At 38.5% G+C, this 17,015-nt stretch overlaps 1 protein-coding gene across 1 annotated transcript in view; it reads right to left on the bottom strand.

Annotated features, from left to right (window-relative positions):
- grm4 (glutamate receptor, metabotropic 4) overlaps positions 1 to 17,015 on the bottom strand; it is a 159,965-nt gene that overhangs the window by 14,737 nt on the left and 128,213 nt on the right. The window contains exons 7-9 of the mRNA XM_056750805.1: positions 16,306 to 16,506; positions 9,613 to 9,749; positions 8,103 to 9,038 (exon numbers count right to left, since the gene is read on the bottom strand). Coding sequence (XP_056606783.1) covers positions 8,103 to 9,038; positions 9,613 to 9,749; positions 16,306 to 16,506 — 1,274 coding nt within the window. The remainder of the gene's footprint in view (positions 1 to 8,102; positions 9,039 to 9,612; positions 9,750 to 16,305; positions 16,507 to 17,015) is intronic.

Here is a 17,015-nt window from a genome sequence, read left to right as displayed (position 1 = left end):
TATAGCATAAAAAAGAAATAACGAAAGCAGATGAAAATTGCTTAAAATTCTAATAATATTGCAAACATCCATAGAAAGATGTAGTTCAAAAAATATATATATAGAAAATATAGAATACATCGTATCATTGCAACTGAAGTTGTAATTCAACAATTGTATTTTATATGTTGAAAAGTGATGTCAAACCAAGCAAATATTGTAAAACAAAAGTTACTTTTGGCCACTACTACACACATAAATCTTATTAACCTGCTTTGAAAAAACATGATGGCCAAATAAAATTCTAAAACAAATATTAACACAAGAAATGAAAAACAATAATGATCAGCATCTCAATTCTCAATAAAGTAAACATTATCAAGTTTCTCAAGTTATTATGTGTGCAAACAATTTTTAACAACGGCCACAGAAATCAACAAAGAACTTCAGAAACCTGCCAATGTTGTTTAATTAATATTAATGACATAAAACACACCAGTTGAGCAGGAGCAGCGGGTACATTCAGCTGCATTTACGCTGCCAATGCGTAGATGCGATATTTTGACACAAATGTTATTCTTGTCCTGCTGTTTACAAACCAACTGTTTAAATTAATTCCTCAGCAAAATGGACATGTTGACAGTGAAGTACATTTGAGCACTCACGCATGCATCGCCGCGGGGCACAAATGCTCGTCGCAGGGCACGCAAACACAAATACACGAGCACTCACTCCAGCCCCCTGTCAGTCACACAGCACTTAGATACAAAACTCAACACTTCCATTAGTATTGTTCATACTAAGCAATATTTGAACGAACCCCCCGAGGCCAGAAAATGACCACCTGGCAGACCACCAGAGCAACCAATTAAAGCCCCTTAGCAACAACGTACGTAGCAACACCCTGGCAACCACAAAATATGCACAGGTTAGTACAAACTACATTTTTTGATGAAGTTTTAGTTTATAGAAAAGTTTAAAAAGAACGTAAAAAGATAGGTGGAGTTTCGACGACGAAGCAGTGTGTCGGTACCTTAAGTGATCTTTCAGATTGAAGCGAAAAAATACGCAAATTCTCAACGAAAACGGCTGTATTAAAACCAAGAATGCAAGCACACAAAGCATGAAATGTCGAAATTTAGCAACTTAATAAGCACGCTTTAGCTTCTTTACGTTCAAATTAATTGTCAATATATAACGTTTTAAATAAAATTCTTAACTTATGTCGCCTGTCACAGCACAATATATTGAAGCACATCCACTAGCCGCAAAGCTGTGGCACAAACAAAACCCTAAAAGGTAAATATGGCCGCCGGTCAGCTAAAATCACCCGCGTGATGCCTACGCTTAGAAATTTAACCAGAAAATCCATGGCAGACACTGGCCCACAGTGATTAAACTGGACACAAATTATTAGCTTCAGTCTATACTTGGCAAAGTCTTACTAATCTCCCTGAACGCGAAGTTGCAATTACAGTCTCAAATGAGGATTTAATGGTGCACACGACGCACGATTCATAGCGGTATCTCATCAATGCTTCAGCCTCCGGGCGCTGTATGTGTCAACAGCACTCCTGAAATCTAATGAGGCTCGTGAAAAATACTGAGACAGGAACAAGACGGTGAATCAAGATTAGTCCTCAGAGACTTTCTCTGTTGTCTCAACGCATATCAAGTGTTCCACTTTTCCGCCCTGGAAGTGAAACTACAAGTTTAAAAAAGGACAGTGTTATGGCGCTCCAACTTATAAATGTTTGGCTTGACAAAACATGGAGAAACCGGATCAACTTTATAATTAGATTCAACTTTATTGTCATTACACATATACAGGTACAGTGTAACGAAATGTAGTTATAATATGAGATTACTAGTGTTTTCACAGGAGAAAACTTACACAAAAGACTCAATTTAATCATGCTGTGTCTAGGAGAAACAACGGAGATATTAAACAGATTTTTCACTTCTTTTTGTGTGAGAAGCACAAAGGCTGAGGGTTTCATTCTCAGGGAGACAAACATCAATAAAAATGTAAAGATTAAATACACTTTTATCACCTTGGATAAAAGCATCTGCCAAATGCATAAATATAAAATCAGTGGGTTCTTTAAATTATAAAAATACGATAGAATTATGAAAATTTGAGAAAAGTAGGTCTTATGTTATTTTATAAAACAGAACAAAACAAATCAAAACAAAACATTAACATCTGAGCTGTTTAAGAAAAGTTGGACTTATGTTTTTATATCAAATAAAATAATAAAAAAAACATGAACATTCGGAGCTGTTTAAGAAAAGTAGTTAGTCTTGTGTATTTTACACTCCTCTGGAACACAGCATTCAAAAATTATGTTTTCCATTTAAATTCGGTACATGTTACGCACGTTTCAGATCATTCAACATAAAACATTTTTTTATTTCTATTGATGTATGAGTTGTTAGAATAGGACAATATCTGGCGAAGATAAAACCGTTTAAAACACAGGAATCTGAGAATGCAAAAAATCTAAATATTGAGAAAATTGCTATTGAACTTGTTAATCAAAATGTGGCAGGACATCCACTCACAAATATAAAGTTTTGTATATTTAAGGTGGAAAATTCTCTAAATATCTTCATGGAACATGATCTTAACTTAATAAATCCATCTTAACTTATCCATAAAAGAAAAACCAATAATTTTGACCCATATAACATATTTTTGTCTTTTAATAAAAATGTTCCCGTGCTACTTAAGACTGGTTTTGTGATCCAGGGTCAGAAATCTGGTCGACTGTTACTTTGCATGAAACCAGCGGCCGTGTGTCTCTTTTTGTACATCTTATCCAAAGCAGAGTTTGAGGGAATAAAAATTGTCACGGCCTACATAAAAACTGGGACTTAATTGGCGGTGAAAGATTTATGGATGGGGGTCATCTTACGATGTTGTAATGAATTCTACATGACATTATGGGATCGCCCTTTGTTTCTTTAAGGGTGGAGTGTGTACTTTTATACCTATATAAAAAATCCTGCTATCCAACTTTGACAACAATAAGACGATACTGATCATATCATCCATATGATGATAATATTTGACGATACTGACAAAATGATGTCAACAACCTTTTAGAAAAAAATGACCTATTTTCATGGATAGTAAAAGCAATGTGGAAAGAAAGATAAATATATCATTTCGCACAAGTGTGTCAGCGCTGTTTCAGTGAATAAGATGCAACTGTATGAAACTCCACACTAAAGAGACTGTTTAGTAAATTCTTCTCGTAATGTTTACCTCACATGACTCACCACATGTCATGAAGCATCAGAGATCTGACAGTGTGTCTCATACACCTGAGAGAATGAGACACATCTCTATTGTTTCTGTTTGTGTTGTCATGGATGGATAAAAAGAAAAACTCCCACTCATGTCTATTTTTGTCAGTCTCTGACTGACATTTAATTTCAGGAGTCTCAGAGCAGTTTGCAAAAACATTTGTGTAAACGGCGTGAACAAACTCACTCCATCTTAAAAGCCGCCATGTGATTTATCACGCAGAGACACATGACAAAGAAAGATCACAGATGAGATCTCTTTATTATCTCAAATATTTCTTTCAGACATCAATGAGAGTAAATGGAGAACTACCGAGAAAAATTCTCATCTGCGTCTCAGATATTTCTCCTGAGAAAAAGAGAAAAACTAACAAATGTCTCCATTAGAGATTCAGAAGACAATGTCTCAAACCGAGCTCAGATTTGTCAAGTCTGCAATCAAAAGTCAATACTATTGAAGATCTCAATATTTCTCATCAAATAAACTCAAATCCAGATTATTTTACCTCACAATCTACATTCATTTCACACCTCCATAACCTTCATGAAGTTTTACAATAGTCTCACTTGTTGCTATTTTCATTTCTCCTAAGCAATTTTAGGAGAAACATCTGCGATCAAAATTAAAGTTGATACATAAAATGAAACAACTAAAACTCCATCAAATCTCCTGAAAGCAGCCATTTTATGTTTCTTTTGAACTTATGACAAAATAAACTGCTAAATAAACCTCTTGTCAAAGAGTCAGAAGCAAAGTTTTGAACTAAAACTGTTAAAACATCATTGTTATTTGAAATCATACATTGGTACCTAAATTACTTAAATATTATTTTTAAAACAAAAATAAAAAAATGAGATTGCGAAAGTTGTTTTAGCCATTAATTGGCATATGATCGTAAAACAATCTGTAAAGTAGGGCATAAATACTGTATTGATATGAAGAAATTTTCTCTATTCATTTTTACAATTGTTCTACCTGTATTTTAAATTTTGCAGTGCATTGAATTTTAGAATCAATGCAAATGTCCGTAAAATAAACAAACAAAGTACTGGCAGAAAACTAGCAGTCATATCACCCTGTAGCCCTAGACTGGTTGCCAACTGGAGCCAAGCAGGGAAGAGCCTGATGGTACCTGGATGGGAGACCTGCTGGGAAAGCTATGTTGCTGCTGGAAGAGGTGTTATTGAGGCCAGCAGGGGGTGCTCACCCTGTGGTCTGCGTGGGTCCTAATGCCTTCGGATGAGATGGATAACTGAGGTCCTGACTCCCTGTGGTCATTAAAAATCCTATCCTGGCCAAACTCGCCCGTTCGCCTCTACATATCATGGCCTCATAATCATCCCCATATGTACTAATTGGCTTCCTAACTCTGTCTCTTCTCCACCAATATGCTGGTGTGTGATCTGGCGCCAATATGGCTGCCGTCGAATCATCCAGGTAGATGCTTCCACGTAAAACGCTTTGAGTGCCCAGAAAAGCGCTATGTAAATAATAATAATTATTATTTTCTGTAATTTTTTACAGTTTACTAATATTATACACTAAAATAAATACAACTACTAAAACTGAAATAAAATAAATGGTACTTTAAAGCAATAAAAAAAATGATTAAAATTGATTAAAAATGATAGAAATGTAACAATAAAAGCCACTGTAAAAAATCTACAAACGTCAATATAAATTAATAAAATAAAAAAATATATAATGAATGAAAAATAGGTCTTATGTTATTTTATAAAACATAGCAAAACAAAGGATAAAGACTACCGGCAGATATTTACAATGAAAACATATAGAAATTCAACAATAAAACCAGTGTAAAAAAATCAACAACCCTCATAAAACTCAAATAAATAAATAACAAAATGTCAATAAATAAAGTGAACCAACAGTACAATGAGTCTGCTTTCATAGAGAGAAAAAGATTTACAATTTCAGAGGGGAAAACCTCTGCTCACAAGCTGCTCCTTTAGTTGATAGAGAGGCTGAAGTTCAATAACGTGAATTTCAAGGATGGAGACATTTATGAGCGGTTGGGACCTCCCACTACCACAGCTGTCACATCGCTGACACACACCTGTATGTAGTATATCAGAAATGTTGACCTTTTTTTGATAGAGACACCATTAGTCTGTCAACAACACAAAGGAGGAAAGCATGCATGTGAACCCGAATGACATAATGGCGCTGTAATGATAGCTTCCAGTTTTAGAGGGCGGTGATGCATACAAATAGCAGTCCATGTACGTGGAAACCAGGAGGCTGAGATATTATCAAAGCTTCCTCCAAACTAGCGTATTTACAAGAAGCTTTTGAGAATATTCACATCTTGAAAGAAGCGTTTGTGGAAATGCTTGCATTTACGCATTTGGCAGATGCTTTAATTCAAAGGGGCTTACAATGTATTCAAGCTATCGGTATATATGTGATCCCTGGGAATCGAACCCACAATTTTTACGATGCTAATGCAATGCTCTACCAATTGAGATACACATTGTGTTCCACTCAAAACAACACAGGGATGAGTAAATAACACACGGCCGTATTCATTGAGAGCACTCAAAATATTAAGTCTGCCTAATTTGATTTATCATAATGCTTTGAATCTCTATGTATCACAATCCACGCTAGATGAAAAATATCAAGCATCTCCCGTTGCATCTGCTAACTACATTTGACTGCTTTATAGATAAAAAGATTTTCATCCATTCTGGGCTTTCTCGCAAATTTACCCAACAAAGCAAATCAAAAATCCATCCCGATTCTTTTGAAATGCAACAGCGATTCTTCTGGACCGCAATGAGACCTACCTGCCAGAATAGCTCATTTAGAAAGCCTTTGGTTAAGCCACAATGCGATGACCTCCCGATTAATCATCTGACAGGCTGATCAAACTCTGCCGGGACCGGACCAGCTGCCCATATTCAAATGATCCAAAAGCCTCCCAAGACATTCATTATTCACTTTGACATAAGATGACAAACAGCTGATGGAACCTGCATGCCGATGAGGCGTCTGCGTGATGGGCGCGAGATAAGGTAAATCACAGGCCGGGAGGAAGTGAGGCATTTAATTGCTGGAAAAAGACATGGCAGCTCAGACTCGCCTGACTCATTGTGTCCGACGGCCTGGAAGATTTTTTGCTACACTCTAAAAGTGACTGTGTTATGAAATACATATTGTGTACTGGACAACAAAATGTGTTGTTCTGGGACAACGCAATTTTGTGTTAAAAGTATGTTTTAAAAATGTGTTAAATAGTATAACACATGTGTTCATTTGAAGTTTTTAAAGAGTGTGTATTCGTTTTTCTTGAAAAGCATTTTTTGTGTGGTGGCGGGGGTTAGAATCCGTTGAATTAAATAAAATTTTGCCCGAAACAAACTAGGCTAAGGTAAAAAAAAATACGACTTGAGAACCATTTTTACGAACACAGGGATGGAAAATTGACACATGACCTGCACTTTATTTTCAGTAAGGAACAAATTGCCAAAAACTGTTGCAAATGTGGCGGTAGGAAATTGTTGTGTTATGCGCGCTACATTTTTTGCATGAAACAAACTGACCAAAACTAGGGCTGTGATTAAAAAATGCCACTTGAACAGCGAATGTGGTCGAAAATTGTCGCACAAAAAAAGATATATTTATTGTGCACGCAGTGGTGCGATGTGCGCTTTATTTTCGACGTGAAAATAGTTGTCGAAAACTAGGTGCTGTCAAATAAAAAAACCAGCAAAAAAGCGTTTTTTTGTTACGCACGTGTATGTGAAAAATCATCGTTATTTTCAGTGTTAAGAACTAACAAAAACCAGTGCTGTCAATTTTGTGTAAAACGTTTGTTAAATATTTAAATGATATGCTCGTTAATTGAACAAAATGGACATATCAATCTTTGTACGAAAAAGTTCCCAAAAGAATGAACATGTTAAATTGCCAGCCCTACCAAAAGCACTTCCTATGATCTACAAAGAACGCATCTGACAGGTTCCTGGTTCTAGGAAAGAACCAGGAACAAAGACCATGTGATATGAGGATTCCTCCGATCGGCAGAATATATTTATTTGTTTCTTTGTGATTGGTGTAGGCAGAACATCGTCTAGTGCAACGTGCAATTACCCAAGTCATCCGAATGAGTCATTCAACCTGGTTAAAAAAGCACAGCGGGAAACTGACTTTAAAGCAATAATGGCTCCCCACCAACAAGTACAACAATACTCAAATTGCTGAAATTGCGTGTTCAAGGCTTTGCTAAGGGAGACGCTAATTAAATAAAGCTCAAATTGAGAAGGGAGAAAGCCCTTTTCTTAATCCTGGGAAACGGAGGGTCTTTTGTTTTCTATTTTGAAACCAGCAATACAGTCGACAGAAAGGTAGTCGCATACATAATTCAGGCCTTAAACCAAAGAGCGGCGCTGGTATTTCAAGCGAGCTTGTCAATTGATTACATCATCTATAAAAACGCTAACGCTCAATCTCTTTTCTATTTTCAAAGTCTCTTTCATCTCGCGGAGCACACCACTAGATGGGAAAAAGAGAGAGCCTTTGTTTTCCCTGGAACCTACACCACCTTTTCAATATTCTAGGCGAAACCACGTGAATTCTTCTCAGCGCCACGCCAGACATCATGATTCTCAATTTCTCTTTGAAATAAACTGTTTACCGCTCTGTTTGATCTGAAATCCAAATGAACACAGTCGATTCACTCCTGCTGGTCTGTTGCCCATGAAACTGGGCCGCGGCGAACGGCATGTTTTCTAGGAACCCGTAAACGCCGTCATTATGCTCGATTCGAGCAGAAGAAACGTCTTACCTTTTCTGTCGACTGAGATGTCCCGAAGAAAATGGGGATGAAGGCGAGCCAAATGATGCAGGTTGTGTACATGGTGAAGCCGATGGGCTTGGCCTCGTTGAAGGTCTCGGGCACCCCGCGCGTCTTGATGGCGTACACCGTGCACGTGACCATCAGCAGCATACTGTATCCCAGAAGGCAGATGAGCGACAAGTCCGATATGTCGCACTTTAGAACTCCGCGGGACATCTCGGGATCCACCGTACGCTGGTCCTCGTAGTCGACGAGGGCTTGTGACGGGTCCACCGCGAACCAGATGCACACCCCCAGGAGCTGGACCGAGGTCAGGCTGAAGGTGATGGCCAGCTGCGAGGCCGGACTGATGAATCGCGGAGTGCTGATCGTCATTTTTCCCTGCTCGAAAATCCGATATATCCGGTTGGTTTTGGTGAGCAGCGCTGCATAGCTGATGCTCATTCCCAGGCCGAGGAAAATTCGCCGCAGGGAACAAATCCCGACGTCAGGGGTGGAGATCATCAGGAACGTGGTGGCGTAACAAAGAAAGATGCCGGTGAGCAGGACGTAGCTGAGTTCCCGTCCCGACGCTTTGACGATGGGCGTGTCGTTGTAGCGGATAAAGGTGACCACCACGAAAAGAGTGGCTATGATGCCCAGGATGGCGAGCAGGACGGGGATGACGGCCCATGGAGAGCTCCACTCCAGCTTCACGATGGGAATGGGCTGACAACCCGTGTGGTTCTTATTGGGCCTCAGATCAAAGCGGCACATCTTGCAGTTGTACGTGTCGGCCTGGTACTGGTACCCGTCGCAGCGTTCGCAGTGCCAGCAGCAGGAAATGCCCTTCACTATCTTCTTGCGCCATCCTGGTTTGCATGCCGGACTGCATATGGATGTTGGCACATGCTTCTCTCCACCCGGCCACTGCATTATTCTCGTCTGAAATGCACCAAGCAACGCTATTTAGTTTGGGGGTCACTCGACTACAATGATTTTTCATGATGAAATGTTTGAACCATCTGATCTGAAGGCGCATAATTACATTTTTAAATGAGTATTGTAGGCCAAATATCATTTAGCCATCATTTTCATTTCTTCCATTACAAAAGTACTGAATAATGAATAAGATCAATAAACTGCTCAGAATGGATGTGAACTCATACAAAACATTGCAGTGTGAGACCTCAAGAAACCCGATTGATAAAATGACAAGAAAACATTTCTGCAAATTGAAGACAAGAGATCACTTCAAAGTCACTTTTTGTCACAACATAATCCCTTAAGTAGAATTTGTGTGATCTCAAAGTTTAGATGAATATATACTATAATCTACAAAAGACTAATAAAGAATGACTGAGTGATCTATCTTTTAAACATTAGTGTCTAAAAACTCAAGTCTTATTTATGTCTTAGACTCCTTAAATAATTTCTTTAGACTCTCAAAGTATGTTTTGTCTATACAAGTCTATAATTCAATCGTCGATACAGTTAAAAGTACAAATAATATTCTTACGTTTAGGTAAAGTTGGTCAGTCCAGTGGCCGATGATTTTATAGTCGGATGTTTTGTTCTTCATCTGATACTGGTAGATATCGTAGCGGCCAGGAGCATCTCCGTTCTCATTGAACTGCACTGGATTGCCGGCTATGCCTGAAGACACAAGAAGAAATAAGATTAACGAGATGCAAAAACAAATCGCAAATATTTCTCCCATAATATAAACTTCTGTCAACATTTATTCACCCTCATGTGGATCAAAACCTGTGTGTGACTCTTTCTTCTGTGGAACACAAAAGAAGATATTTTGAGAAATGTCTCGGTTGTTTTGTGCTCATTTAATGGAAGTCTATGGAGTTCAGTGTTGTCCATCAACGTTCTTCAAAATATATTCTTTTGTGTTTTGCAGACGAAATAAAGTCATACAGGTTTGGATGGACACGAGGGTGAGTAATGATGAAAGAAACCATCCTGTTTCCAAATCTTCAAAGTGATAACTAAGATCTAAGCACATTAAGGTCAGTATCCAAATCTCATCCGAGATTGATCGTGAGCTGTAAAACGCAATATTTTGCTGCGCTAACTGCGCGCAATAAGGGAATTTAATACACCTTTGCATGCGGGCAAACTTGGTTTGTGAAATATATTTCTTCAGGGGTTATTTAATCCTCTATCTATATTATACTGAATAGCAATGAGCTTTTTAATACAGCTTATTTGTAATACAACAACAAGCGCTGTATCCAGTCGAGAAAAAAAGCTCCCGATGTATCTAAGGAATAGAAAAGCCTGCATTAGAATAATACGCACGACCATGTTTATTAAGCTCCACATATACGCAGGCTGAAATTCCCTTCGCTGATAAATGACCTCAAGTACATCGAGCGCAATTTCTATTTGAGGCGGATGGGCCGGACAGGGCAACAATGCTGCAGCATCCCATGATGCATTTCAGATTAGTTGCCTCATTCTGTGGAAAACCCTGCTGTCTCAAGCGTTAAGGTTTCTTGGTGAAGTGATCTGTATTCCAGACACCTGACCACGTCCAACTAAATATCCTGAACCGTGTGTTGCCAAGTCTACCGAACAATAGCACAATCGTTTCTCCTTCACTCCAGGCTAAAAACCAAAAACTATATCTAAGGCCGATTTTCGTCAATGCTTGATGAATATCCATTTTTGCTGCTTTGCTTTGGAAACTGAAAGAGGCTTATTTCAAAAGATGATGACTCAACCGCTCTGGATTATGGAATTATGATTTTTTACGGCCACGCTTGATGCTTGCGTATCTCACCGTATAATGTGAAGAGAGATGTAAAGGATTCCCAGTAAATCAAAGCACAAATTATTAATCAATATATGAAATCAATTGGATTCCCAACGGTCCCTTCGCTCAGTTCTTAAAACTCTTGATGTCCCGCCAAACAGGAAGTGAGGGCGGGACAGACTGAGTGGCTCCTCCCGCTTTAAAAATACCCAATGGGTTTCATGTCAACCACAGCCTGGAGTCTGAAGAGAGAGGCAGAAACGCAGAATAATATCATACGATAATTGATTTGCATTGGTGGAAGTGAGAGACTTTAGGTTTGAAATGCTTACATCATGTAAATAAATCATGTCAATGCTTCGGAGCTTCAAAGATATCCTTAAAGCTAACATATTCATACTAATCCCGCACATTTTATTTGATTTTATGTGTTTTATTTCATTTCAATGTGTGTATGCTTTCAGCAGGATTTACAGAAAGAAACTTGTTTATGTAAATATAGTAAATCTGTTCTGTAATTGTTAATAGTTATCCTGACACATACCATAAATTTATTTTGTGTTATTCGGTTATCAATCAAAATCATTTTAATCAACCAATTTGAACAATGATATGTTGAATAATATTAACCGAGACAAATACACAACAAAACAATGCCACCAGAGACTTTTGTTGTGCTTTTAGTTTATCATTCAGCGTAGGGCTCGTCTGTGAAGAGCGATGCTAGCGAACAGTGAACTGTCCCCAGACATATATCCTTATTAGAGCCGTGAGGGTACTCCACTGCATCAAAGGCTTTGGAGTTTTCTTCTGAAGTTCATTTGATGAGACATTCTGCTAGATTTCATACAATGGGATCAGGGGGGAACGCAAGGTAGACCTCCAACTCCAGAGAGACGGCTTACCGCACACCCTCTATATCCTTCTCCTGACATAATATTCACAGGAAAGACACGCGCTTACAGCATTGCAATGAGAATCCTTTCGTCCTGTATAAGCTATTAAAACTCACACTATAGTTAAATAAAAGCATTGCTTGCATTTTCTTGAGAAAATGTCAAATTGCAATGGTTAAGGGGATAGTGACCCAAAAATGAAAATTCTGCAGTCATTTACTCACCATCATGTCATTTCAAACCTGTATGACTTTCTTTATTCTGCAGAAGAAAAAAGAAGATATTTTGAAGAATGTCTGAAACCAAACAACCCCGAACTCCATTGACTTCATTTGTATGGACACAAAACCAGTGAGACATTTCCCAAAATATCTTCTTATGTGTTCCACTGAAAAAAAGAAGGTTTTGAATGACTTGAGCATGAATAAATGATGAATACATTTTTATTTTTGGGTGATCCATCCCTTTGACAATACAGGATTTTTTGCATTAAAATATCTGATATTTACATATTGGGGACGAATCACAAAGGCGCGACGCTTTCTCTAGTCTAGATAGTAAAATGTACACGGCCGCACCGTCATTTTCTATTTGCGTGAAATGTGAATAGCCCCTTAAGGGCTCATCATACTACATTCGAAATCGAAAAACGACTATCTGTGACCGGATTTTGAACAAAATCTGGTCCAAACGACAATTCATTTCACCGCAGCAAACCGCAGCAAACCAAACTCTCCGGCAAAGTTTGTGTTGGCCGGTAAACACCCTCGAGCCACCATTGGTCCATTGCCGTTACGTAATAAGTGGGTGTGTTATGTAGTGCAACCCAGTCTGTTTGAAATAACGCGTCATTTTATTTAGCTGAGGGGAGGTCAGATAAGGTCTACAAAAAAAAACCGATAACATTTGAGCAGAATGAATGCTTTTGACCCCGCCTCCAGAAACAAGGGGTGTTTGATTGTTCGAATACACTATACCGTCTATCAACGCTTTCAGGCTTCGTTTTACCCGAAAAAACGCAGAACGAAAGCGAAATTCGCCTGGACTATGCCAAACCCTTTAATGTGCAATTCACACAATTTAGTTCCTCAAGTAAAAGCGGTAATCCATTCTAATTACAACACAAAAGCGTTCTGTACACATACCGCTCTCCCGTATTGCAGAACCCATCAGTGCAGATGTAATTGACGTTTAAACAGAATACGTGTTAGCGGTTTGAGCTTCGGGAAGTACAGCCGGCAGTTTAAAGGCCATCAGACGCTGTAGGCTTACAAAGCAGAAAGCACTCTGGACAAGTGTGATAGCCACAGACGGAGAAGTGATGGGTCGGCCAGCTATTGAAGTCTCTAACTAACCTCACTCCAACTCTCATCAAAAAGGAAGAACGGGGTTACGGCGAGGCGAGGTGGTTTTTCGCAAGATTTGCGACCCGCTGCGGGTTGCCGAAGCTGTTTGAAAGCCGTTGCTCTCAACACAGCCTGTGGTTATGTAGCAGAGCAGAACGCTGATAGTAAATCACTGGCAGACCGTGGATCAGAGCTCATCTGCTGCTAATGTCTGCCATCGCCACTTCTCAACTGGCAGCGTGTGTGATGAAAACTGATTGCATTTTGAATACCATTGTGATTATCAAAACATCCCTTCATTTGATGGAGTAACGGTGGCACACTGTACTAGAAAAGAATAGGGGGGATTTGGAGTAAACAAGCTTTTTGGTGTAAAGTGATACTTGGCAGATTGGTATATAATGATGCAAGAGTATAGGAATTGAGGGTAAGATGTGCATGTGCTATTGAAGTCTAAAATACTATCATGACATGCAATATAGTATAAAATCCAAGACCACTAGTGAAAATGCAGTTTTTTCTGTAATTTTTCCCACAAAACAAATGGTGCTATCAAGATAACAACTGAGCTGTAATTAAACAATAAACTATTTACATAATTGTTTTTAAATCATCTTGCTTTCATAGAATTGGGTTTCTTTCTTTAAATGAGAAACTACACAGTTAAAAGTAAAGGCTACCTAATAGGTTCTTTGTTGGGCTGTATGGTTCCATAAAGAACCTTAACATCAACAGAACCCTTTAGATGCACAGATGGTTCTTTGTAGTGGAAAAGGTTCTTTAAACAATAGAAATGTAATAAATAAATAAAATAAACAATTTTCCGAAGAATAATGTTTAGCATTGCTGTAAAGCACCAATTTGTGCGGCGTTATTTTTAAAGTGATAGTTCATCCAAAAATCCAAATTCTTTCATCATTTACTCACCCTTATGTCAATTTAAACCAGTATCACTTTCATTCTTCCGCAGAACACAAAAGAAGATTTATTGAAAAGTAGGCCCCATTCACTTCCATTGGTTTTGTGTCCATAGATTAGAAGTGAATGGGGTCCAGTGCTGTTCGGTTAACAACTTCCTTCAAAATATCTTCTTTTGTGCTCTGTCGAAGAAATAAAGCCGTAAAGGTTTGAAATGACAAGAGGGCGAGTAAATGATGACAGAATTTTCAATTTTGGGTGAACTATCAATTTAAGAGTATATGCATTCAAAACAATCACGCCACATTTTGACCAGCAACACTATATAGTTAAAGAATGTTTGCACATTGTGAAAACATAACCTTAAATGTGCAAAATGTGCAACAATTTAATATAAAAATAACAAATAATAATGATGACCTTTTCCATAAAATGATGCTGCAACATAAACCGCCCTTTAAGGATTATGCAAAACGCTGAATCTTCTTTGAGTATAAGCCTCAAAATAAATTCATGAAAACTTGAAGCTGAAAAATGTTGATTCTTGGACAAAATAATGTTAAAGATGCACCGAATATGTAAAGCTGAAATCTGTAACTTTTTTGGGTTAAAATAAAAATAAGGATTTGGCTTTGGGCAAGCTGCAATCGTGTTCTTCCATTTCTACGATTAAAGGTTAAAGGTAGAATTCATCATAAGTTAAGGTGATAACTTTAGCCTGCTTGCACAGAAATCATGATCCCACCCTCCATGCGAATCGCAGTCCGAAGCCACACCTCCTGCAAATCGCATGAATGCGCACAGTCCAGAAGCTGTTGGAGGGCGCTACGGCGAGACACACGGCACATTTACCGGTGAGAAAACATTGCAATACAAAGTCAATAACATACTGTATTAACAAACCCAAACAATCGTTTTTAAGTAGGAATTTAATGTAGCAATTTGTCGCTTGTGTCACTTGTGTAACATGTCGCTGTGTAATAATGTTCCACCGGCAAGTTAGGTATTGCTGCTTCTCCACCATTCTCCCTACATTGACATAGTTGCTTTTTCTTACTATGGTAGTCAATAGTGCCCCAGAACTGTTTAGTAACAAGCATTCTTTCAAATATCTTTTCTTGTGTTCAGCAACTCAACAAAATTCATACATGCTTGAAACAACTTGGGGGTGAGTATATGACGACAGAATATTCATTTTTTGGTGAACTATCCCTTTAAGTACAGAAAACAAACAAATTGTAAATAAGTGATAAAGAATGATTTATAATGTGTGTTGTCAGATTAATTTTTTTTTGGGAATGCCAGTTTGACATTACTTAGAAATGAATATGCGAAGTAGTTAACCTCTAGTCGTAGGAACTGTAGTTGTTTTAAACAGAAACGTTGATGTAAAAGCACACGTTACAGATTGCATAGTTGCCCCTAGCCAAATCCTATAATCAACCTTGACATTTCTCATGACAGTGTGGAATTTGTGAAAATTCTTAAAATTATTCACAAACATCAGTTTTTAAACTGGTCCCCAATGACTCCCATTAAATGCTTTACATCGAAAAACAAACATTCGCCAGCTGCTGTAACCAGCGAGCTCTTTATTCATTCAAACAGACCTGCATGCTTACTGCTGGCAAAAACATGTCGCTTGAGTTTGTTCAAGTTGAGTCAGTACAGTAGAAAATAATTCGGTAAAATATAGCAAGCACACAGAATTGTGTGACAGATTAATTTACCAAAAAAAAGTCACATTTCATTAGGCTCTTAAACTGGAGAACAGAGGACCACATCATCTTCAGCCTGAGTAAATGTGAATACTCTCTAAATTAATTAGTCATACTGCCATTGATAGTCCACGAAGAACATGTCCGAAGGGTGTTATGAGCCCAATGCAAACTGCTTTAATTAACACGTACACGACTCGAGAGGAACCTTGGCTCGAGTGCGCTAAGAACACATGGAAATACTTTTCCGGGTACCGGCGGCCGCTCCTCCGGGCTTCTTGTTGTTTCTCAAAACTCTTATCCCTTCCTGCAGCTAATCTTCGCCCAAAACCCTTCGCAGACGATTTAAGGCCAGGGCAGGGCCGTGAATTGGATTTTGGTGGCCTCCGGTGAGGCATGTTTGTAAATTGTTATGTGGTGACGACGAAAGCCAAACTCATCGTTGGAGAGCTAATCATGCAGAAATCCCCTTTCTTAAGCACCCATAAACAGCTGCTCTCTGTGAGCCGGTAGCTTTGTCACAGGACAAACTGAAAGCTGCAAATCAAGCGCTAAGCGGTTTACCTGCTATCTTGACGTTGCGGATGTACTTCAGCAGAAGGGCTCCGTCGACGGGGTCCATTTTCGAGCACAGTCCCACCTTGCCGGGACAGAGGTCTTTGTGCATATTGTGGAGGGCGTGGGCCATGGCGTACACGGCGTCGATCACGAACATCACTTTGCCCTCCTGCTCGTACGATGAATCTTTCCCGATCCTCTCTTGATCTGAAAGACAAAAAGAGTGCATGACAGTCAAATGAATTCTAGTATTTTTTTTATTGAATTGCAACACGTTGACTGTTGCAATTGCGGCGGTGCTAGTGACGGACCAATCAGCTTTGAGCTTAAGGCAAAACTTCAGCAATTGTGAAGTGAGCAAGAAATTTCTTTCCGTCCTATTTTTATAAAAATGAAGAAAATCTCTCTGTACGGGCTCGATGTAAAACTGAGAATTAAATAAAAGATGACTTAAATTAGTAGGCCAGAGAGCGCATAATGAGTTGTTCTGTGAAATTTCCAACTCATTTAAATACACAATCAATAAAATCCAAAGGAATATAATAAACTTTTTGCAAAGAGGTAAAGTGGCTGTAGTATTATAAAGCAAGGCAATGCAGCGATGTTACATCATTGATCACCAAAATAGTTACAATCCTACTCAAAAAGGCAATAATAGTGATTTATACATCAAACGTGCACCAAGCGCGGTATGCATAATGACAATTCAATATTTA

The sequence above is a fragment of the Triplophysa dalaica genome, chromosome 6 (genome assembly GCF_015846415.1).
Source record: "Triplophysa dalaica isolate WHDGS20190420 chromosome 6, ASM1584641v1, whole genome shotgun sequence".
Classification (NCBI taxonomy): domain Eukaryota; kingdom Metazoa; phylum Chordata; class Actinopteri; order Cypriniformes; family Nemacheilidae; genus Triplophysa; species Triplophysa dalaica.
The sequence above is the reverse complement of the archived record's forward strand: the minus strand, read 5'-3'. Positions and strand labels throughout refer to the sequence as shown.